At 39.7% G+C, this 24,922-nt stretch overlaps 1 protein-coding gene across 1 annotated transcript; it reads right to left on the bottom strand.

Moving 5' to 3' along the window:
* Positions 1-1,392: 1,392 nt before the first annotated feature.
* On the bottom strand, positions 1,393-6,724 carry PCDH20 (protocadherin 20). Its single transcript, XM_086881108.1, has 2 exons — positions 6,592-6,724; positions 1,393-5,487 (listed from the first exon to the last, which is right to left on the bottom strand). The coding sequence occupies exons 1-2, from the start codon at positions 6,640-6,642 to the stop codon at positions 2,791-2,793; spliced, it is 2,748 nt and encodes a 915-aa protein (XP_086737234.1). The 5' UTR covers positions 6,643-6,724; the 3' UTR covers positions 1,393-2,790.
* Positions 6,725-24,922: the final 18,198 nt, after the last annotated feature.

Below are 24,922 nucleotides of genomic sequence, written 5' to 3'. Positions count from 1 at the left end.
AGAAAGAGCATTTTTTAGGAAGAAATTCCCAGATTCTATGAATGTAAAACTCCTGTTTTGTAGTTTTTTAATCATTGTTAGGCTCAACATTGCAGGTTTAACTATTATGCTTGGTGTTAATAGTTGTATTTTTTTTTAAGTAACACAAAATATGGAGTAAAAAACCCAACTTACAGCATATTTTATCATTTTCAGGGACATTATGCACAGAAAGGCTACTTACAGAAGGCAAAAAATGTGTTCTATGAGGTCTTATCCAGTATAAATTCCTGTGCTCAAGTAAGTGTTGGTATGGCTGAAGGTGTGATTTTAAGCCCATTTTCTTTAAATGTGTAGAAAATCAGGAGTGAAATGCTTCATGAGCAGTACTTTGGCTTTAACAGGCTCTTAACATTACATTTTATTGTGCATTAGGAACATGCTTCATCTAAACAAACAAACAAACAAAAAAAAAAAGGAACAAGAACAGCATGTTTAACCAAAGCTTAATCAAACAGGGTCAAGACTATGTATTTGTCGAACCTGAATAAAAGTATCTGCCCAGTGTTATATGACCACACACTTAAAGATCAGGATTATTTTTTTATTGCATTTCTTCAGTCTTAGGTTTGCTCCTGTTTACACTGTCTGGAGAATATATTGGACTGCTAATTGAAATAAGAGAAGAGCAATGAAAAGAATCCTGTCTTTCAGTTACCTTGCCTCCTTACTGAAGAGAAAAATGCAGAGGATCTAGCTTCATCACCACAGCAAAAGAGTATCTCTAATAGAGAAGTTGTTTCCCAAGATATAATGCAATTTTTCTTCAGAGATAAGGAATAAATTCTTTTCGTGTCAAATGCATTTCAGGGATGCATACCATTTTGATAAGATGAAAATAAAGGAAAAGAGGTAATTGACCACAAAGCACTGACAAGCTGAATTAAATTTCATGAAACACAGCTATCAAATCATGCCCAAACAGAAAATATTCTAACCTGAAAAAAAAAAAAAAGTATTTTTCCTATAGCCAGGATGGCAAAATTATGGGTATTATGCTAATACTGTTACTTTGACTAAGTACACCGGTATCTGTTAGAAGCCCTAACATTTCAGTAGGTTCAAGGTAATGTGCCAGTCACAGAGAGAAAAATCAAAAACTGCCTAAATTGTATTCCCTACTTTCAAAGCAGGTACAAGACGCCTCACCACTTACATCAGCCGACATACAGCTGGTAATTTCAAGAAGCACAGCATAAACTATCATTAATGATTTTGAAGTGTACTAATTTGTGAAATATTAGGACATGTCGCACAAGATAGCCAGTACCTAAGAACTTGTGAAAAAAACATTTCTAATAACCAAAATAATATCTAGTTTTATAATTAAAATTCTAGGAGAGAGAGAATAAGTATTATGAAAATATATAGCTTTAATTTGCAGACATATAAACACTTTTGGTACATTACAGACATATGATGCGAGAAATCAAAATAATAACTTTTAAGCATAACACTAATTTATCTTTTCACACAGAGAAATTTGATGCAATCATCATACAAAAGATAGTTCTCAGCTCTTAAAATGAAGTGAAAGTAATACATCACTGATAAAATTGCTGCTTTGTTGCAGAGGATACAGCAAAGAATAAATTATCAAGAAAATATGTCACCAGTCTTACAAGTTAGATTTTGGATCTAATCCAAAATCAAAGCCAATGAAAAGGAGCCAGGAATGGTCGCCAAAAGTCAGAAACAAGATCTTTCACATGAAATACTAATCCAGAAAGGAGCAACAGTCAGAATAAAAAAAGTCCTACAATTCCTTAGAATGTGATTTTTGTTTTCATCTGGCAGATCAGATCCAGAAGTAACATGTAACAAAAATCTACTGCACAACCAAACTGATGGAGCACTACTGACAGATTGCTCAAGATACAAAAAAAAATACCACCACTTTGGTGACAACTAAGGATTTAGAGATTCCCTTGCTTCCTTGCATCTGGCATGTTTATGAGGATGAGGATGGGGTTCTGTCATTATTTGCTTTAGGAAATATTAAATATAATTTTTCCATAAAAATGACCAGCTGATTGCTGAAGCAAATGATAATGAGAGTGGAATCTGGAATAAAATGAATGATATGTCACAGCAGTCCAGATTCTCATTACAATATCTTGCATTCTTGCTCAACAGGAATTGCACTTCTTGTTAATGCCTCTTCTATCCTACTGTATAAGCTTTACTTGTGAGGTAATAAAACATTCTCGTTTTCATTACTAGTGCATTTTAACACATTTATTCTTTTTATTATACATACATTGGGACAGACATTTTTTTTTTAAAATTTTTTTTTAGTGGTTAAATGTCTGTATGCCAATAGGTATTTTATATTAAAATCAATATATTTAAAATATATTCTGTTTATCTCATGGACAGCACCTCGAACAGTTCCCTGCTCAGGAGCATCTGATGCCCTCTCGTGGTTAAAAAGACTTTTAAAACTTGAGTTTAAAAGAATCATCTTACCTTCACCCTTTTTATGTTCACTGACCTTATTGATTTATGAATGCTGGAAATGATGTCCATGTTTTTATATTCAGGGTGCTAGCTGTTAGTTACTAACGTTTCATAAAAAAGCTGTACACTGAAATTGAATTTAAAAAACTGTAAACAGCTATTTACAATTATAATATTATTAAGTTATAAATTAGCAGTCCTTCATTGCAACCTCTGTCAATACAACCTACAGCTAGGTGTTTCAGTGTCATCCGGGGTTTTTCTGATGTTGAACTTATACACAAAGAAACATCAAATGTTAGAAATCTCCATTGGTTTCTTCTCCAACATGTGCAGGTTAATTCTTCCATTCAATGGGATTTGTACTTCCAAGTTTTCATCTGCTCTGTGATGCTTTTTCCCTTTTCTTAGACAAATGTAAATTCCCATCCCTGTTACTAAAGCAATTGAACCCAAGCTTATTATTGAAAGAGCTACCAAGGTAGGCATGCAGGATGCTGACTCCATTTTTTTGTGTGCAGGCTCTATGGATATTTGTGGCTGCTTTTCTTCTACGCTGATATCAGGCTCCTTCCTTAACAAACTTTCGATGTAGCTCTCATTGCTGACAGTATCATTGACAAAAAGGTTCACCATGACAGTGGAATGGAGAGGTTCTGGGTAGCCATGATCACTAACTTTTACAAGCAGCCGATAGAGGCCATAGTCATTTTGCATCAGTGACTCTTCCAAGGTGATATTACCAGTTTTGGGGTCAATCCTGAATGACTCAGGTCGAGGGCCTCTTCTTCCTATGATACTGTAAGCTATGACTGCATTCATGCCGGTGTCCTTATCGACAGCATAGACCTCGGTGATGGGAGAGCCAGGAAGGGTAGAAGGAAGGACTAACAAGTAAGACATATTAGACTGAGGAAACAAGACCAAAGGAGGGTTGTCATTTATGTCCAGAAGAAGGATAGTTATTTTTGCTGTAGAAGACAGGGCAGGATCACCGCCATCAACTGCTTCAATCCACAGCACGTATGAGCTTTGCTGCTCCCTGTCCAGGGAGACTTTAGCTCTCAAAACTCCTTTTCCAGTATCTATAACAAAAATATCACTTCCATTCAGAACTGAAAGGGCAACCCATCCATTTTGCCCTGCATCAGCATCTGTGACACTTATAACTCCAATTTCACCAAAACCTGGAAAGTTTTCTGGCACAAAAAAGCTGAAATCCTTATTGATAAATCTTGGACTGTTATCATTTTTATCCAGTACAGTGATGGTGACGGTTGCTATTGATTCTCTTGGAGGGAATCCAGAATCTACTGCTTTGACAGTGTATCTGTATTTCTCTTTTTCTTCTCTGTCTAGCTGGGTGGAAACTGTAAGAACTCCTGTGGTTTTATCTAAAGCAAAATAGGAAGGGGCATCAGGACCTAAGAAATAGGACACTTGCCCTCTTTCTCCACTGTCAGCATCAGTAGCATGCAGTTTGGTCAAAAAAGCATTGGGAACATTGTTTTCCTCAATGGACAACTCTATCAGCTGTTCAGAGAAAACTGGTGAATTGTCATTGTCATCCAGAACCTGTACTTTGACAACTTTCCTGACGTGAAATCCTTCCGAGTTCCATGCAACTACGGAGATTTCATACAGCTGCTGTGTCTCAAAGTCCAAAGGCTTTGTGGTCTCCAGCAGGTATTCATTGTTGTATGGCTTGTACGGTGAAAGCCTGAAAGGCCCATCACCATCCAAATAGCAACTGACTTTGTATTTTTCATCGGGGTCTTTGATGGTAAAAAATGCTACAGGTGTGTTGATAGGCTCAAGTTCCTTTAAGTAGACCACCCCTTCCACTTCATTAGCTATGAAACGAGGAACAACTTCAGGTGGCCTCATCATGACTTTGATGATGGTCACCAGCACCGTGATCACGGCAGGAATACAGCCAGGACCGTTGCCCAGTATGATCAGCCTGTGTAGCCTTGGAGTGTCCCCATCAACTTTAGCAGAGAGCGTGATTACTCCTGTGCTTTCATTCAGATGGAACAAATCTCTGGATGGCTGGGGGACCTTCTGGCTGTAGGAGTAGGTGATCTGGGCGTTGGATCCAAGGTCGATGTCCACCGCGTGGACAGTAGCCACGTGTGTCCCTAGGCTGGAATTCCCATAAAGGGTGACGTTGAGCTGCGAGTCGTTGAACTGGGGACAGTTGTCATTGATGTCGCTGATGCCAATAGTGAGGGTGGCACTGCCCATGAGTGGAGGAGTCCCCCCATCCTCAGCGATAATGACTGTGACATACTCGTCCTGTGTCTCCCTATCCAGTGCCCCCATAACAATCAGGTAGGGAGTCCTCTCCCCGTTCTCGTTCTCCTCCACATCCAGGGTGAAGACACCGTAGTTATCTCGCAGGCGGTAGGTCTGGACACCATTGGTGCCCATGTCGGGGTCCAGGGCAGGGTGCTCGATCGCCAGGCGGGTGTTCACAGGTGCATTCTCGGGCACCGAGAGACGGATGTGGGGCACAGGAAAGCGGGGAGCATTGTCGTTGACATCACGGATAGCAATTTTTACCTTCACCAGGCGAAAGTACTCCTGTGGCAGTACCAGCACATCCAGCAGCAGTAGGCATGACTCTGGTGAGGGGGAGGAAGAGAAGACAGCAGCTGATCCGCCGAAGATGGTGGCCCCACTGCTTTCCACGCACAGAGCTTCCCGGTCTATCTCCACAGCTGAGGTGTGCAGCTCTCCAGAGCGGTTGTCCAGCTGCACATACTGTCCCCCCAGGCCATGGGAGGCCAGGGTGAAGGAGAGTGGGGGCTGCAGAGATGCAGGGTGCTGGCCAGCAGCCATTGGGAGCTGCAGGTCACGGGCCAGGCTGCCGATGAGCACCCCAGCAGGCAGCCCCTCGTTGAGGCTGTAGAAGAGCTCAGTGGCGCGGCTGTAACTGGCAAAGCAGTTGAAAGGCCCAACGAAGAGCAGGAAGAGGAGCAAGTGCTGAGAAGAGAGAAGCATAGGGTTGTGAGGAAGGGCTGGCGCCTCCCCCCACCCACTACCTCCCCCCACTGCCACTTCGAGCAGCGAGCGCTGCATCCGCAACATGAAGCCATCCTCCCTCTCCCCACCATCCTCCCGGTACAGCAGCTAGTTCCAGGGCATAGGCATCTGTACCCTCCAGGCAACACCAGCTGCATCCCCCACGGCAAATACGAACTGCCAGGATGGCCCGGGGGCACCGTGCCTCCCCGCCGCGTCCCAGCAGCACTTGTGCCCGACATGCCATTTTCCCTCCTGCCCCCGCCCCAGGCTCTCCCCCGTCTCACCAGCGGCACCTTTCCTCCCAACCACAGGCGCATCCCAAACCGGGGCATCCCCTTGCACGTCCCCAAACATTTGCTCGCCCCGCTCCCCTTCCAGAGCAGCAATGCGAAACGCGTCCCTCGCTGCCCTGACCCCCAGCCCCGTCCCGAAAGCTGTTTTTCCCGCATGTTCACGGGTCCCGCCGCTCGCTCTGCGCAGCCCGCGGGGGTCCCGGCGGAGGTGCCGCGCTCCGGGCGGGTCCCTGCCTCCCGCGGCCGCGGAACCGGCGGCTCCAGCCCCGCCGTCACGGGTCCCCGGCCAGCGCCGCGCCACCCCGCTGTCCCTCTGCTGCCGGCGGACAAGGCGAGCTGCGCGGAGGAGCCGCGGAGCGGAGGGACGGACTGACTGCGCGGAGCAACTTGCCCGCGATGGCGAGCGCGTCGCCCACTAGGCACAGATGGAAAGGAGCTCCCCGAAAGTAACTTCAGGCATCGTACCCACGGAGGAAATCTTTCCTCCTTCCCCTCTTTTTAATCACCCGTTCGCTTTTCCGCGGCTCTCTGCCACAACCCGCGCCGGCAGCAGCAACAAATATAAACTTTTCGCGGCTGCCTTGATATTTGGGGAGAAAAAGACCCAACAAACATATCCACGTATACACGGTCTGGTTTGTTAGTTTGTTTTTTTGGGTTTTTTTTGTGCTTTTTTTGCCAATTTGTTGCCAATTTCGCTGCTGCGTGCGAAGTCGGGCTCGGGTGGCCGGACGCGGCGCGTCCCCCCCTCCCGCCGCCCGGCCCTCACCTGCAGGCTGCCGCGGGCGCTGGAGCTGCCGCGACCGCCCGGGGGCCCCATGCCCGGCCACCGCTGCCGCCGCCGGCTGCGCCCCGGCAGCCCGCCCGCTCCGCCGCCCGCCCGGCGCTTCTCCTCCCCGCGGCTGCCCATTCCCCCGCCGCCACCGCCGCCGCCGCCGCGCTGGGCTGGGCTGGGATGTGCGCGCCGCCCAGGACACTCCCCCTCCGCCGCCGCGGGAAGGGCCGGAGCCGGGGAGCAGTCACGGGCTCGGCTGGGAGGGGGGCGGGCGAGATGCGGGGGCGCGTCCGCGGAGGCTGCGGCAGCGCCGCGGGCAGCGGGCAGGGAGCGGAGCGGCGCTGTGCTGAGCCCAGCGGCGCGGCCGCAGCGGAGAGCGGGGATATTGGGAGTGTGTGTGATAGACCGGGCAGCGCTGGGACCAGGGAAAGAAGGTAGTCCCGCGTGGAAACTAAGGCGGGAAAAAAAAACCATGTTAAAAAATAGAATAAACTCGGCTTCTTCTTTGTCTGGGGAAGGATGGAGAGCGACTTTTTACAAGGGCCGATAGTCATCGGACAAGGGAAGCAGTTTTAAACTAAAGTAGGACAGATTTAAATTAGGTGCTGAGGAAGAAATTCTTTACTCCGAGGGTGGTGAGGCACTGGAACAAGTTTCCCAGAGAAGCTATGGGTGCCCCATCCCTGGAAGTGTTCAAGGCCAGATTGGATGGGGCCCTAAGCAGCCTGATCTTGTAAGTGGCATCCCTGCTCTTGACCGGGGGGGTTGGAACTAAGATGATCTTTAAATTTGCTTCCATCCCAAACAACTCTGAGATTCTGTGTTGTGGTGTGAGTGTCAGCAGGCAAATCGAGAATTACCAGCTGCATTGGCATTGCAGAGCCTTGGTGAATTGAGCAGCTTGTACCTGCATGAAACGAAAGTCATGTTTTTGAAGAGATTGTAGGCATTTGATTGGTGAAAAAAGTGTCCTGCTGAATTAGAGCAGCAACTATGATTTGCTGCTGGCTAAGAACTCAAGGGTCCTCTGCGGCAGAAAATTATGTGTTTTCATTTTATAGTCTTCAGTCACTACTGGCTAGACTATAAGCCTGCCATAGAACTAGACGTGAAATTACCAGAACTCCGGAAACTTTAGATAGCACAAGACCAATTACGTATTTATTTAACATGTTGAACTATCAAAAGGATTGCTAGTCTCCCCAGAATTACTTACACTGTCTGCAGTATCTCAAATAGAATTTTAGATGCCCATCTTTAGCCTGAAAATGCTCAGTGATCTGGATCCAGGCTACAGCTGACAGCTCAACTACTGGGACTCTCAAGCACAGTGGAGCTGCCCTTCACAGAAGTAAAGTTTGTGTGGGTGTTGGAACTCACTAAATCACTGGGCCTGAAGACCACCTTAAGTGTCTCCATGCTCTGTGGCAAGCACAGTGTGCAGGCATTTGATCTCAGCTAGGCAATAAAAACATAGACCACAGCAAAACATTTTCCTTCAGTTAAAACAAAAATTACTCTTCACTTTTCCTTTCACAATTCCATGAGACAAACTCCATGTCCAATCCAAAGCAAAGAAGCAAAACCCCCTGTAATTGGAATCCCAGTCCAAAAACCAACTTAATGCCTGAGTCTTTCAGGCATTGTTCCATCTTTGAAAACCAAATAAGTGAAACATGCAAAACATATTGTCTAGCAACTCTTGAGATGTTCACAGGTGTTGTGAGGGTAAGAGCAGTGGCACAGCTACATAGAATAGAATAGAATAGAATAGAATAGAACATATAGAACATATAGAACATATAACAGACATAACAGAATAGAAACAAAAATTTCCAAGACTGACTTTCTCTGGGACTGTAAACAAATCATGTTAATTCCTTTGTTCCATATTCTCCATCCTTAAAATATAAATAGTGCAATACGGTTTGTCTGAATTAGAGCTTTACCCCATTCTTGCTAAAGTCAATGGCAGTGGAATCAGGCTCTGTTTTATTCAGTGAAACTCTTGGAAATATGCTGTGATTTTAATAACCATTTCATCCCAAAAATGACATTAGCACAATAATCATATGTGACCTAAACACTGAAGCATTACAGTACTAACAAAAGGCCTGACTTTATTTATTATTCATTAATCTCTAGGGTTTTGAAACCACTCAGTATGTACCGCTCTTATAAATTGTTTATATCTTTGCCATTCATTTCTAGCACAAATAGAACAGACAATGCAGTGTATACAGTTCAAAGCAAACATGTATAATTTAAGAAAGAAATCAAACTACCCAAGTCCTTTACTAAATTCTCATCCATGTGCACTGTTCTGAACATTGCTTGGTGTTAAAGGTGCACATAACTCAATCCTGTTTAAGTTAGTTTGACTGGACATGCATGACAGATGCTTTTAGTTGACTCACATCTGCTCTAATTTTATTCATTTCAACAGAAATATTGACTCATTTGGATTTCAGTCATATTTTGACACTGATTTATATGGAGATTGGATTTCATAGATATTATAATTTTAGTTTTAGTGAATCAGTAGTCTTCTCATGAATGAAGTCCCTATAAATTTCTACCTTTAAGTTCTGGTTTTTGTTTCTCTGATGTTGCAGTTTCCTTTTATGTTGTTTCTTCCTCTTATACTTTTGGAATAACTGACCTATTCATACACCATTTTTCATAGCATTGCAGCCACTGCATTTCCCTTGGGCCGCTGATAGGGTAAATGATGACTTTACTGTTATAGTATTCAGGTTTTCATTATACTTGATGGTTTTTGTTTTATTAAAGCACAGGTGTAACAGCAGAATTAAAAGTTTTCTGGAGCATCTGGTACCTCTATAATATTTAATTTTGTTAGACATCAGAAACATCTAGTAAGTCTTAAAGGCTCCTTAAAGACTAATGTGTCTAATAATGTGTCTGGTTAAGAAATACTACAGCCTGTTTAAGAAGTACTCCAGCTGTGTGTGGGATATGGAATGAAGGGTGTGAGGGAAGCAGCAGTATAGAAAAGATACCAGATTGGCTTTTTCACTTATTATTTTGGGGGAAGAACCCCTTCCAAAGCTGCAGGAAAACATTGAACTGATTTAATTATATTTCTATACTGACTTATGTTTTCAGGGACAAAGATGTTAGAAATTTATGAGCCTAATTCCATTCAACCACATACAGTTAAAGATATCTTTTTAACTTGCATTTTAGTACATAAAATCTGATTATGACTGCATTCAAAATTTGTGTTGCAATTAGTGATGGAGAAGGAACAAGTAAGAACATTTCTGTGGGATTCCTGATTGACTCAAGTATGTAAAAAAACTCAAGTCTGAGATCTAGTGACAAGCCCTCCAAGAAGTATCATAGTTATTGATAAATAGATCAGAAAAACTAGATTATTGGTGTGGTAAAATAGGTTATTTATTTTTCATTATCCTGACTAAAGAACAAAGTATTGATACTTAATTGGAATGCCTCGGTTTTGTGGGCAGAGTTCCAGTGGCAGATGGGAGCCTTCCCAGGTGATTCATTCGGGACCATCACTTCTGAAAGAGAATATCAAATAGTATCTTTTGGCGTGGCTGGCAACTGTGGCCAACTTTTACAAGAGATAGGGATGCCTATCAATAGGGTGTCTATCCTATACACGTTGCCCTCTCAATTTAGCAAAAAGCTCTCTGCTACAACCTGTGGTTGTATAGAGGAGGACTGTGGTGTGAGATTTCTCCATCAGTGAAATTCAACTGACTCAGATGACAAACTTTGTAAAACTCCAGTTAGTGTGATACTTTGAGACAGGTGCTTTTCAGTGGGGAAACAGTCATATTTTGCAGCGAAAGCCCTGGTGTATTGATTTCTAGTCACAGGAAAACTAAGAAAGGCACATGGCTAACAGACTGCCAGGCCACTGATGATTTTAAACTGCAGGAGATACAGGGCAAGTAAAAGAAATCCTTTTACTTTGAAATATGCACTTTTTATTAGATGCTTAGTAAGGAAAATGCCTTACATGCTGAACTTCCTGCGCAGGATGGTGGATTACAGTGCGAAAGACTCTATGAATATTAGATAGTGACCTTTCTTGCAGAAGTACGGAGCATCTGGTACTCGCACATTACTGAAAGCTGTGATCATTCTGTGTCACTGTAGATCAGTCCTAGCATGATCATTCTGTTCTCAGCACAGAGCAGGAGAGGGGCCTTGGCACTGCTTTTCCTTGTGTCACTGTAAGACAGCAGAAACTCTGGCTCCAGCTTGTGTAAAGCAACAGTCGAGCTGGAAAGTGGACGACTCTTTGGGGTTTATATCACTCAAATTTCCAGCTGCCCTTTCAAAGGGGTGGTTCTTGCAAGCTCATGCAAGATGAACCTGCAAAGTTCTGCTTGGCAACTTTTCACCAACAATACTCTGCTGTGATCATGACAACCTTACAAGAAAGTAGCTAAGATGTGAAAGCAGTTTCTAAACTTATGAAGGAATACCCCATGAGGCAAAGTGGTGTTTGATAGGAAGGCTGACAAAGGTGGATGAGATTTTCCTGTCTAGTTAGCTTAGTGCCTGCTGGGGACTGCTATGTTGAAGTACCACAAATCAGAGCTGATAAACACTGGCAGAGAAAAGAGATTTGGGAAAAATATAAAAGATTCCTGCAGCCTCTAAACCAAGTATTTGACACATTTGACCAACTTCTTCCTTAGATTCTTTTGAGATTTCTTAGAAGTATGAGTTCTCTGGTTATGATGTTTTGCATATATATATCTTCATGCATTTTGTGCTTTTCTTTTTATCTGAAAAAAATCCAGTATAGTGCAGCAGTGAGAAAGATTATCTTCAATATATTTTTTGTCTGATCACAACATTATTTTCAAAAGAAAACCTAATTTAAAATTTATTAACTGAGTAAAATTTTCTAAAAACATAAGAGGAAGGAAGACTTTAACTCAGATTATATTCCAGTACAACTTTTTATCACAATTTTTATACTGTGTTACATGGCATATGAACATTTGCTTTCGCTGATTTCTAGTGTAAGGCTTAAAATAATAATGAAACAGCTCTTGTTTAGTAAAAGCCAAAGCACAAGCTGAGCTATAGTACTAATATGACACTGCTAAAAATTATTAATGCCATAGGTCTTCCATTACAGTCCTTATCGCATTAGTTCAGGGACAGCATTTCAGCTTCTGCCAGCTCACTGTGTACATAATGTCTGAAAGTTATGAGAGTGTCATGAATATGTAGATATTTCTTAATTGACTTCTCATTGACATTAAGCCGTGGCTTCTGAGCTGAAGTGACGACCTTTTAGTGCCAGAAACCACCTCTGAGGGGAGAACACTGCTCCCAGCAAGGGAGGACAATGCACTGAAGAAGCCCTGTGATATGCCAGGTAGACAGGACATCAAGACATGGGTATCAGATAGTTCTTCCAAGCCAACTACCAACAGCCTGCAATCCCATTCAAGTTTTCTGTGATGGAAATGGTTAGACAGTGGATATAGTGCAGCAGTACAGAGCATTTCTCCTCTGCAGCAGTTCCAATGATATTTCAACCTTTTGTTCTTCTTCTGAAGCAGGCAGTTGTATGTATTTTTCCCTGTCAGTAGAACTGCTTAGCTCTGCTCTGAAAAACATACAATATGTTGTAGCTTAACCTGAGCTCTTTGGCCATGGGGGATGGACATTTTCTTCCTTGACAATAAATTATTACCTGAATTTTCCAAGGACCAGATTCTGTCATCTTCCCTCAGTCTATATTCAGGTAAAAATTCTTAATTAGCTGTTAGCTAATTCCTTGCTCACCAAAACTCTTAAATAACCTGAAACATTTTTTTACCGAATGCAGGATAATTACTACGTGTTCTGGGATTTGGGCCGAATTGCATCTTGTGTTTAGACATGTTAGACATAACCAGCTCCCAGTGGGATTTATCACATTTTTATGTCTGTGATGAAATGAAGATAGTGAAACCAAACAACTTAATGCCTAAGCTACTTTTTAGATAATAGGAAAACTTTCTGGCTGTATGCTTCAGAAATCTTGCAGCTGATAGAGGCTTTATTGTTCATGTTGTCACTGATCACTCAGGTCCCATACTGAGATGAGACAATAGTGTTTTCTCTGCAGAGGCCCTGGTTTCGCTTGGCAGAGCTGAACAAGTGATTGGAGCCAAGCCTGTTCTGAGCTTTGTCCAAATACAGATTTTCTTGAGTTAGTAAAAGCCTTCAGTCAGATCAAAACCGTACTTCTGTCTTGTTCAACTTTGGTATGTAGCGAAAAGAGAATATTATTCACTAGAAAGGGTGGGATTTTCTTGCTCTAACTTCACTGTCTCAAAATCACGCATCCAGTCTAGGCCTTTTTTTTTCTTCTTGACATATAGACATTTCCAGGGTAGGTAAGTGAAAAGCAGAGGTGTCTGAAACAAGTGAGACAAATTGTTTTCTGTTTCTCTTTCAACTAAAAATTCAGGATAGAGTGAGAAGCTTAGATGTAGTTGTTTAAATTTTATCTGTTTAAAGGTAGATTATGGAGAAAGATAATGCTGTGTGCAGGCACAGTAGTTATATTGCAGATGTCACTTTCAACCATGCTCTTAAAATAGTCAGCAGAATTATGTGAGATCACTGTTAAGTCTAAAAAGCCTAAATGTACAACACTTGCACCTTGCTTCTCAGAAATTATCAATCAAGAAATATTTACAGATGCTGCATCTTACACAGTAATTACATCTGACAGAGGAAAAAAAGGTGATCTATCCCTAACAGAGTTCCAGAAAGTAAAATTTGTTATATACATTATCTTTTTAAGTAGAAGCTTTACGCACCAGACATCACTTTTTCTTCATACTTATACAATGTAGTTCAGACTGCGAAGAAAATTATTTGTAGGAAGTGGATGTTTGAAGTTTTCATCCACAATAAGATAGCACTTCCATTTGACAAATTTGAGATTATATTTCTTTAAGCACACTGAAATATCAAATGTTTGACAACTTTTCTATTCCTAGTTCCTCACATGTCTACAACTCCATGTAATAACCATTTGGTTCAAAACATCAAAAACTCAACAAGCAGTTCAGTAAAAGTCAAAAGGCATTTCCTTCAGTGTAGAATAAAATTATCTAGTATTTTACTTCTACATACAGTGGCTTTCTTCAGGGAAAAAATACACCTTATTTATTTGTTTTGTTGAAAAATGAAAATGCATAATTCATGGACAAATGAGCAGCCTCTATGCAAAGACAAAACCTTTTTCTCTTTATTTATGGTAATATGGGATTGTGAAGGAAATAGCAATTAATGCAAATTTCTGTTTCAAATTTTGTTGTAGTAATGTACTGTCTAATGTGACAGTGTCAACAACATAACCAACATGTTAGTGTTTTCCCTATTCCTTAGGGATATAAAGAACTCAATTTCAATTGTCTGTCCAATGAACAAGAGCATAGAACTGCTAGCTGGAATAGCTTTTACATGGTAGGTAGCTCTTCTGGTACATCTCTTTGAAAAATTGATATGTGCATAAATAGTACACCTATGTATAGAATATAAGATTGTAAGTGAATTGACTGAGAAGATCTTAAAGCAGAGCAAAAATTAACAATCGAAGGAGCTCTACAGTAGCGGGAACTGAATGCATCCTGATTTGAATTGTGTGCATTGTGCTGCAAAGACTGAAAAGTTTAAATGTCTCTGTTGTATTGTCTTCATGTTATTCAAGGTAGTTGTCTACATAGGGTCATTAAAAATAAAATACTTTTCTTGAATTAATCCCTCATTTGATAAAAAGTAATTTGTATACCTTTTTAAAATATTAAGCAATGATCAACACATTGCAACAGGGAGATACTTGCAAAGTGAACTATTGAAAAGAAACTTTTTCCCCCCCATCCAATATTAACTCATTCTGATCAGTCTGAAATTTTAAGGATTATGTCTACTCTTTCACTAAGTGAAAGTAGAAAGATCATCTTCTGAAAAAACATGGTAACCACTGCATTAATACAAATTCTTTTTTGTTGAAACCAAAATGTGTGACTGTTAAGATCCTTAAGTGTTAAAATGTCTGGTATGTATGCTATATATCCAGCATATATGTTACTAACTTTTAGTGAGCAAATTTCCTCCTCAAACCTGGATTGCCATGCTTGGGCTTCTGCAACAGTAACATCCATCTCTCACCTTTCAGCACAACCTGATGCTAGCTTTTATAAACATAAACACAGTTGTTTCCACATATTATAGTGTAATGAATATTGATTTTTTTTATTTTTTTTTAAAGACATAAAATTATCTTTGTTTTTTCTTCACAATGGTCTATTGATTTGTATTTAGCTATTAGGCATTCATCCATTACCTTTTGGTTTTATGATTATAGTTTTATTGTCACCAAAATCATAACCAGATTAAAATCTGGCCTGTCTGATATAGACTGGGGTGTGTGTGTGCGTGTGTGTCTTGGAAAATGGAACATAAAAAAAAATTGAAAATGTGATATTGAGTGTTGCTAGTTCCAGTGCAGGTCAATCATTACTATGGATCAATGGAAATAATAATTGTTATTACAGGTCACTGAACTTTGTAACATCAGTAGCTTTGCACTCTTCAGAAGCTAGTTTTAGAATTTATAAGAGGAGTTCAAGTTCATGAACTTTTTTCTTCAGTAATTTATACCCATTGCAAGTTTCAAGGTTGTTGTTGCTGTAATATTAAAGTGAAAGCTACAGGGAGAACTCTACAGCATCAGGACCTCCCACTAACTTAGAATGGATGCTTTTTCTCCCTTTACTGTACTTGAGGAGAAAATCATGCTAAAGGGTAGGATTCAAAACAACTTGTTGGTTGATCAGGGAGTCACTTAAAATTATCATGGTCTCTGTGAAGTATCCAAAGCTTACTTGAGAGAAATTTCACACAATTTTATTCACCAAATATGTCTTACAACTGGATTCATTTGCTTAAAGCCACAGATTGCTGTGACTGGACACTGAAGTATCAAAAAAGCCTTTGACTCAGGAAAGAGGCCTCAACTTTACCTGAGGGATCAAGGAATAGGAATTTTTTAAGATCAGGATGTTTTTTAACAGATTTTTTTTTAAGGATTTTTTTTAAGATTCTGGTAATGGCAGATGAGCTGCCAATCCATTTTTATAAAATAAGTTGATGTTAGAGTAGGAATTTACATACAAGACTTTCTTCTGAGACAAATATTTAAACCAAGAGAAGCTTCATAGGAGAGTAATGAGGATGAGGATGTATGAGGCAGAGTGCCTAGGAGTTAGCAAAGTCTTAACTGTTCTTGTTTAGTTTAGCTTAATTATATTTGGCTGGTTGCACATTATATGTAGAATTTGGATTTAGATTTGCCTCTCAGTGCACTTGTCAAATTAGATTCCTTTCTGAGTTTCCTAAATTTCTGCTGGTAGCCCATGTATTCTTCATACATGATCTGGGCAGACACCTAATTATTACATTTATTGATCAAGACCTAAGCAACTATGTCTAGATGTTTACCTTGTCTAGATGTCAGGTGCCTACCAAAACTGCACTATCATTCCCCTTCTCAGCTGGACAGGGGAAAATAGATGTAATAAAAGATTTGTGGTTCAAGATAAAGACAGGGAGAGGGCACTCACAAAGTGCCATTATATACAAAACAGTTTAAAGCTAAATCTTAAAACATCTTCCCCCCCACCCCTTTCTTCTTCCTTGGGTTCAGCTTCACTCTTGGATTCTCAACCTTCTCCCCTCTAGCAGCCCAGGGCATGGGAAATGTGGACTGCAGTCTGTTCATCACACGTTGTCTCTGCCACTCCTTCCTTGGCTGTGGAAGGACTCCTCATACCCTTCCGCTGTTCTGTCAGGTGAGACCCTTCCACAGAAGACAGTCCTCCATGAACTTCTTCAGTGTGGGTCCCTCCACAGGCTGGGGCACCTCCTCCTCCTTCTGCAACAGCCTTTCTGAAGGGATGTTTCTTCTGTGCATTTTCACTCTTTTCAATGGGCTGAAGTTGCTGTTGGGCAGGTTTTTCCCCTTCTTGTTAAATCTGTTATCTCAGAGGCACTACCACCATCACCGATGGCCAGCAGTGGGCCCACCTTGGAGCTGACTGGCACTGTCTCTGTTGCACATGGAGGAAGCTTCTGGCAGCTTTTAATGGAAGTTACTGCTGTAAACGCTCACTGCCAAAGTCTTGCCATGCAAACCCAATACAGCACCTCACATGGCTGGGCATTTAGCTGGGTGTTACTGGGTTCCCAAGAGGTTCTGTGGGTGAACTTAACACTGCACCCCGCAATCAGCATCTTGGCTCTAGTTTGGACTGCTGGAACCGAAAAGATAGCTCTGATGTTGCTGGGGCTAATTAATATAAAGTTGGTGTTGGGGAATAGAACATTGTTTGTTCCCTGGTCTTTCTGTATTTATCAGCACAGATGGAGGGACTCAGTTCACTTCCTCTTCAAAAGACTGGGCATGTGGGAGGAGGGATCGTTCTAAGCTGACTCAAACCAGCATATGCTATTCCACAGACCTCCACATATGGAAATGGAAACTTAGTATGTTGGGAAACAGGCAGAGAAACTTCCCTCATTAGAAGCAAGAGGAGGCCAGTTAACTTCAGCTAAAAAGGCTGCCACCTTTGCCAGTATGCTGTGCTGTCTTAAGATGTGCTCCGGCCCTACCTGGAAAACTTTGTAAGAAAGAATGAGGTTTGGTGTCAAGTGAGTTAAAAAATTTGCTATAATGTTAAAATGCCTGATCTGAAAAGAGCCAACTTAATATCTTGCTGTAGCATGAGTTGGCTGAAGCTGATCAGCTTCAGTATTACCTCATCCTTAATGACAATCACCAGTATGAAATAAACACCATAACTAACACAGGCACAAAAAAAATCTTTACATTACTAATTTCTGACCTTTAGTGCACTTAAAAATTTAAAAGAATACAGAAATCCAAAGCCTGAAAATTCTTCATCTTTTTCAAGCTGTTATCTTGCTTTCTGAAGAGATAGCACCTTCCTTTGATTCCTTGCTGCTTAATTTAATCTTTGGTGATTTAGATATAACTTCATTGGGTTTTCAAATAGTATTTGTTAGGGAGAAAGTTAAAGTAATTCTTTCACAGGGATAATAGGAAAGAAACCCAAAACAAAGCAACTCCACAAAAACAAGACAATTTTTGATCACAGCATGTGATGTCAGAAGAGGCAGAGGAGGCATTAGAAACTGGCTGACTGAGGGATATGCCATATTGTCACATGCATAATTCATTTTCCAGATAATGTAAAGCCTCATATACAATGTTTCTTGAAAATAAATATGAAGATAAACAACATATTTATCTGTTCCACTCATGCTGTACACTAGAAGGAGAAATCTATTCCTCTTTGCACTGAGGGAAAGCACTCTGGTGGATAAACTTATACTACCTGCATACACTGGTAAATTAAAGTTTTTTGAAAACTGAGTTATATGTAGGAAAATATAGTGACCTTCAGAGGAAGATCGTGACTTCTTACAATACTGGTGTGTTTATTTATAGGCATCCAAGACAAAAATAGCTTGGGAGGTTCTGATTCAAAAATGGTTTGACTGCTTGCACTTTACTCTGACAGCTTGGAGCAGAGGATCTATCCCTCTTACAAAAACCCATCTCTAAGTAAAAGCAATCATACCTGTGATAACTTTAATATAATAATTGCCTTTTACATTTTTTGTGTGTCTTTAGGGTTCACCTTATTTTGCTTAAAAAAAAGTTACAGAAATTGTTTGCATAATTCCTGACCTCAGATTTATTTGCAAAACTAAAAAAAAATCTTATTTATATTTATATAAAAAACCTGTTTTATGATTAATTCATTTCCTTAACATAAAAGATTATTTTTAATATCCACAGTATATTTTATCTGAACATGCTTATCTATTTTTCATACATTTTTATTCTGCATGTTCATCAAAGTCAATGAATTTATGTGTCTCAATATCACTGTCAATCATAGCAGAAATTCCAACAGAGTTAATTTTAAATCTTTTTACTAACTTGCAACATGTGTTTAACTGTGTACTTAATGAGATGTACTTAATGAGATGATGAGTCAGTGGCTAAGTACTGATATTTTGACCCACCTAGCATCCTGTTGTTTTTTGATTGCATTCCACATCCGTTTTCTTATGGTATTTTTGCAGTGGGTATAAGGCAGCTAAAAGGCTGGATGGGTTAAAGAAAGATACACATTTTTTAATATTTATAAAGACAATTAATAATATTCTACTGTTTACAACGTCTTCATGCTGGAAGAGCTTTAATATATTAATTATTCCAACAGTGATATATTATTCTGTTTTAAGTAATGGGAAACTGTGGCACAGCACTGTTCCGTGATTTTGACAAGATATCTAACTTCTAGTGGTAGGATTCCTCTCACAAAACTTTCCAGTTCTTAAGTATAAATCGTTTGACCCTTAGGAACCATCTAGAAACAGACACACACATCTTGTGTTTGTTTCTCTGCTTTGAACATAAAGATTATTTGCCCAAACCTAAGCATTTGTGGTATTGGTGCCTGGACACAAATTAGAAGGAAAATATTTTCATTATCAATTTCTATTTTTCTCCACCCCTTCTTTGTGTGAGTTGTGCTTCTTCCCCTGACTTTGTATGAGTTTCTTCAAAGTGGTGAATCCATGGCTGGACACTGTCATAAAGGGATTATATTATTTATCCTTACTCTGGCCTATCAGGTTACCGTACTTATAATTATTCATTGCAATTTTGGCTTGGTATTTTTGCACCTGTTTAGTCTTGCTTTAGACACATTATGACAGCAGCAGATTTCAATGGTGGAGAACAGCTTGTTCAAAATGAAAACTTATTATTTATTCAGGATGCTGCAGCAGCAACCAAAACCCAAGTAATAACCTCCCTTACCTAAAGCCTGAAATCTCCCCTAAGATATGACAATTTACATATAACCAAAGTTGTCTCTTCCCCTTCTTCACTTTGCATTTGGGCTGATACAGAGTCTTGACATCTCCGTTTGCCCTTTAAACAGTATTGCCTATGGCTTATCTCTCAACTATTTTCAAGCTCTGCAAAATGTTTCATATGAAAAACCATGGAGGTTTCAAGATAAGAACACTATTTCCAATTAGGTCCCTTTGAGTTTAGAATAGCTCATGAGTCCATAAGTGATAAAAGAATTGATGCCCATGCCACCCATTTGAACACTGAGGATTTAGTGGCTTAACTAGCAATGCACTGACTATTAAATCAGAACATATATATACATAAAATTACTTTCCTTCCCCAGCATTAAGGTTGAGTTAAAAGAATGAACTACTGTCCCATGATGTCACTTTTCTCTTCATTGAAGTTGTTTGTTTGTTATTTTCATGATGTTTGTGACCAGATCATGAAAACTTCATAATTACTTTGGTGGAAACACTTATAACTCCCTCTGCTACCTCTGTAAAATAGCTCATTTTAACGTGTGCTAAAATAATGAAATCAAATGTGTAGGTAAGCTTTTAAAAAACACAGAGAATTTCTCAGAATTGCTTTTGCTTGAACCATGCCTAGGGATAAATATGTCAAATATGAAGCCAGATATATGTGATAGTTTTCATGCTTAAATATACAGAAACAGGACTTTAAAGTTTGACTTATATCAAAATTCAGTGCTCAAGACATTCCTTCTACCAATGTTCTCAGAAAGGAAGAGCAAGAATGAAGATAATGATGTCATTCCAATTTACTACAGTTAACAGTGGTTGGTTATAGTAGCATAGATTTAGTTTGAAACAGTCTTTTATTTCCTTTTTTCTTTTCCCAAATGTCCAGTCATATTTCAATGCAGAGATTGAAATTCACATTCTTCCTCTTTTACATTTCTAATTTTTGTATAATGTTTTTTAAAAAGTCGAGAAATGCATTGCATAATGTTTTCCTCATAAATCTTCAGCATAATATCTCAGTTTATACTGCTGGATGATCCCAGCTGTGGCAAAGTAGTTTGGATTTATGGATTTTTCTTGCTGTAGTATTGGCTATTTTGATGAATACAGTGATAAACACTCTCACTGAACTTTTCTTCTGGCAAAATATCAATTGAAAGTTTGCTCTAGCCCATGTAGAAGCATGAAGCTGAGGCTGTTTCTTGTGCATATTCGGTGCATATCATTGTACCACAGAGGTACCTATGGGATGCAAATATTCCTCTTCAAACTGATGCCATGCTTATTTTTCATGATAGGGTATATGGTGATATTTAGTGATCATGCAGACATAAATGTAATTTAAATTGGTAGCAGTTACTTTTGCTGTCAGGGTTGGATTTGTTATCTAGTCTATTTGTCTATTTTTTTTCCTGTTTCTTTTAGTTTCTTTCTGCTTTTTATTTCTTCTCTCTTCTATAAATTTTTCCTTTTTTTTTTTTTTTTTCCTTCTTCTCATTTAAGGACATTGATTTTTACTGTACCAGTTTCTAACAAGGAATAATGTTTTACATTAGATTATACTTTGATAATTCAACTGGATACCTATATAGTTCTATTTTTCCTTCTCCTAAATATAGTTTCTTTTGAATTTCAGCCTTTTTTACATTACTTCTAGAAAATTTTAGATGTTGTCCTTTTATTTTTATTCTCCACTTCTTAAAGATTGTTTTAGCTGGTGGTGTGATTTAACCACAGCCAGCCATCAAGCCCAACACCACGACTTGCTCAGTCTCCCACCAGCAGAACTAGAGAGAGAATCAGAAGTGTAAAAGCCAGAAAAATCAGACTTTGAGATGAAGACAGTTTAATAGGAAAAACAAAAGAAGCACACACAAGCAAAATAAACCATGGAATTCATTCAGCTCTTCCCATGGGCAGGCAGGTGTTCAGCCATCCCCAGGAGACCAGTCATCATCTCACATAATGGTGACTTGGGAAGACAACAGCTATTACTCCAAATGTTCCCTTCTTCTTTCTTTGGTTAGTTTGGTTCACCTGGCTTTGTCCCTCTCAGCTTTCCAGGCATCCCCAACTTCCTGGCCAGCAAGAAAAGCAGAAAAGGCCTGGCTCTGTGCAAGCCCTGCTCAGCAATAACAAAAATATCTCTGCATTACCAGCTTTATGTTCAGCACAAATCCAAAACACAGCCCCATACCAGCCACTGTGAAGAAAGTCAACTCTACCCTGGCCAAAACCAGCACAGATAGTCATTCTAGTTCATATTACTCTCCTGCCCTGAAAAGCTTTTTAATGAATTCTTCCTAAGAATTATTACTTTTTCATGTCAGAGTCAGTTTAACTATAGCAGTGATAAAACATGTTAATATTTATGTATATTTTGGGAAATAAAAAAAATTGTCTACAGTTTTTGTTTACTTTGATTTCATTATTTTCTAAAAGTACTTTTACTTATGCAGTAGTTTTGTTGTTGTTATTAGCATTTGCTACATGAACAACTCTTTTTTATCCTTTGGGAATTTTCCCCATCCATTTGCAGTATCAACACTTCAGATGGGAGTGGTCTACATGTAGATAATACTGAAAATTATGCTTTCAATGGTAGATGCTATTTGCAAAGACATGTTCACTAGTGAATAATATAATATATAATTTACTGAATCACTCAGGACTCAAGGTACTTTTAACTGGATCACTGAATAGAAAATTCCAGTTCATTGAATACTTTGTTTTTTGTAGCCATTACAGCTCATAATAATAGCTATGAATATCATATGAGTTGTAATGACCCAGTTTGATAAAGACCTATGAACTAGAAAAAAATGTGAATGCCAGGTGTATTTCTGGACAAAATTTTATTGTGTTTGTACATTTAGTTTTACAAAATGTTTTCTCTCATTTGATTCATTGCCCAACATCAGGTAATTTGTTGAGAGTTCTGTATTGTCCTGTATTTTACATTTTCCAATCTCTTTCTTGTTTGCAGAATTCAATCTTTATCATGGTATCACAGTAATTTAATAATAATTGCCTTTGTTCTTTTGTCTTTCAGTGACAAGGAGCTTGTCTTTATGTATCTTCCTTTCCAAAGTACTGCAATGTAGTCTATTTCCTGCAGTTCACATTAAATAGCTCTTGATCACAGGCAGTCAAAGACAGCTTCTCATTTTGCCCTGGAGAACCCATGATTTATAGGCTGCGGACCCTTCTCTCAGTCAAAAGCTGAATTTCAGTCATCTACATTATTTCCATTTACTTTAAATTCATAATACATTATCTTTATTCTATGATTTTCGTGTCTGCTTTCCTGTTCAAAGAAAAATGCGACACTGACAGTATAGGACTGGATGGGTGCTGAGTGCTCTGGTACCCTTTAAAAGATGTGTTTCATTAATTTTGTAACCAGATGGGTTCTACAGCTTGACCTCTGATCTGTCTAGGTATTGAAAGGGTACAAAAGACTTTTAGGGGTTCCAGTTGCATTATCCAGAGAGAAGTACTAGGAAAATACTTATATTATTCCTAGAATAATTGCACAATTCAATGTCTATTTAAAAAGTATCCAGGTTTTTGCATGCTCATAAAAAATTTTTTTGCTATGCCTCCTTTCTGCCCTTTTCTTTCAGAACATTGTAAGGGAGTAGTATATTTATTTCCAAGTCAATTTTTTACCTTTCCACCTAGTTTAAAATATAGTATTGAGAAGAAGAGAAATTTGAGAAAGATGCATCCCATTACGCATTTTCACTAGTTTTGTGCTTTATGCAATTGAAATAGTGACTTAAAATGTTATTTGATATTAAGATATTTTCTGTTTCTCCTCTGAAAGCTTACCCTCACTGGACAGCATAATGAAGGGGAGAAAGGAAAAGCAGGGGAAAAATTGAGAAAAATTATTCTGAAACTGAAACAATGGGATAGTATAGATAATTATAAACTTCATGTTTGCTCAACTCAATGCCCAAGCCATGAGATTGTGCATCATTTTCTGTCTGATTTGATGGCTGTTTGATTAGATCATAAAAAGCTCAGCCTCACATTAATACCTATTGCATTCTGGTTATAGTAGTGAACAAATTTCTAGAAGCAGGAGGAGAAATTTAATGTATATATCCTCTTTTACAGGCAAGTAGTCAAACCATCAATTCTTTGGTATAAGGAGGTTTTCCTTCTATCTATTTTTCATCTGTAGGTACTTAATCTCTCAGAGTACCAGACCAGGTGGACCAGCAACAGAGAATGAGGCACTCTTAGCTTGCTTAGTGAGACTTCAGTTGGTGGGGGCATTGCCCTTGCTTTGCTTTTCCTGGTCCTTGGACATTTTGTGGTTGTATCAAATATGCCTCGCTCTGTTTCTAAAAATTAGTAAATATTGCAGGAAATTGAGTAAAGGAGAAGGATGCTGAATCTCTTTGCAGTATTACCCTTTCTCTATTTTTTTTTATTTTTTAGGAGTTACTCCAGCTCTCTATAGACACTTTTCACATTTTCCTTAAGGCTGTGGACCACAATCAACCGAATGTATCTTCACCTAACATTTATAAATGAAGTTTGGAAGGTAAGTGTTTTGGTTATTTTTCTTGATATACAAGCCTGTCTTCTGGTTTTCCAGAAAATTGTACCATACCTGAAGCAACGTATATAATTACATAAATGAAAAAAAAAGATAAAATCCAAAGTACTTGTGAGCTATAAATAAGCTTTGATTCTTTAATGCACACCTACTTTTGCTGTTACAACATAGTGTTTTTCAAATCTCAGAGTAAGATGACAGATAATTCCTATGTAAAGCAATGTAAAAATACGTTAAAACTATCTTTATCTTTGATCCAAGACCAGTGGTGTCTTGGGCTGCATTTAGGAAAACATGACAGCAGGTTGAGGGTGCCCCTCTACTCAGCCCTGGTGAGGCCACGTCTTGAGTGCTGTGTCCAGATCTGGGCTTCTCAGTGCAGGAGAGACATGGAGCTCCTGGAACAGGTACAGTGGAGGGCTGCAGAGATGTTTAAGGGACTAAAGCACAAATCTTCAATGAGGAAAGGCTGGGTGAGCTGGACCTCTGTCAGTATCTGCAGGGAAGCTACCCAGAGGATGGAGCCAGGCTCTTCACAGTGGTGCCAAACAACTGGACAAGAGGCAATGGGCAGGAACTGAAGCACAAGAAGATCCATCTTAATATGAGGAAGAGCTTCCTTACTGTGCAGGTGACCATGCAGTGGAACAGATTGTCCAGAGAGGTTGTGGAGTCTCCCTCACTGGGGATATTCAGAAACTGTCAGGACACAATCCTATGCTCTAGGATGACCCTGCTTGACCAGGGAAGTTGGACCAGATGACCTCCAGTGGTCCTTTCCAGCCTTACCTG

Source organism: Cyanistes caeruleus, chromosome 3, assembly GCF_971803275.1.
Source record: "Cyanistes caeruleus chromosome 3, bCyaCae1.hap1.1, whole genome shotgun sequence".
Taxonomy (NCBI): Eukaryota; Metazoa; Chordata; class Aves; order Passeriformes; family Paridae; genus Cyanistes; species Cyanistes caeruleus.
The sequence above is the reverse complement of the archived record's forward strand: the minus strand, read 5'-3'. Positions and strand labels throughout refer to the sequence as shown.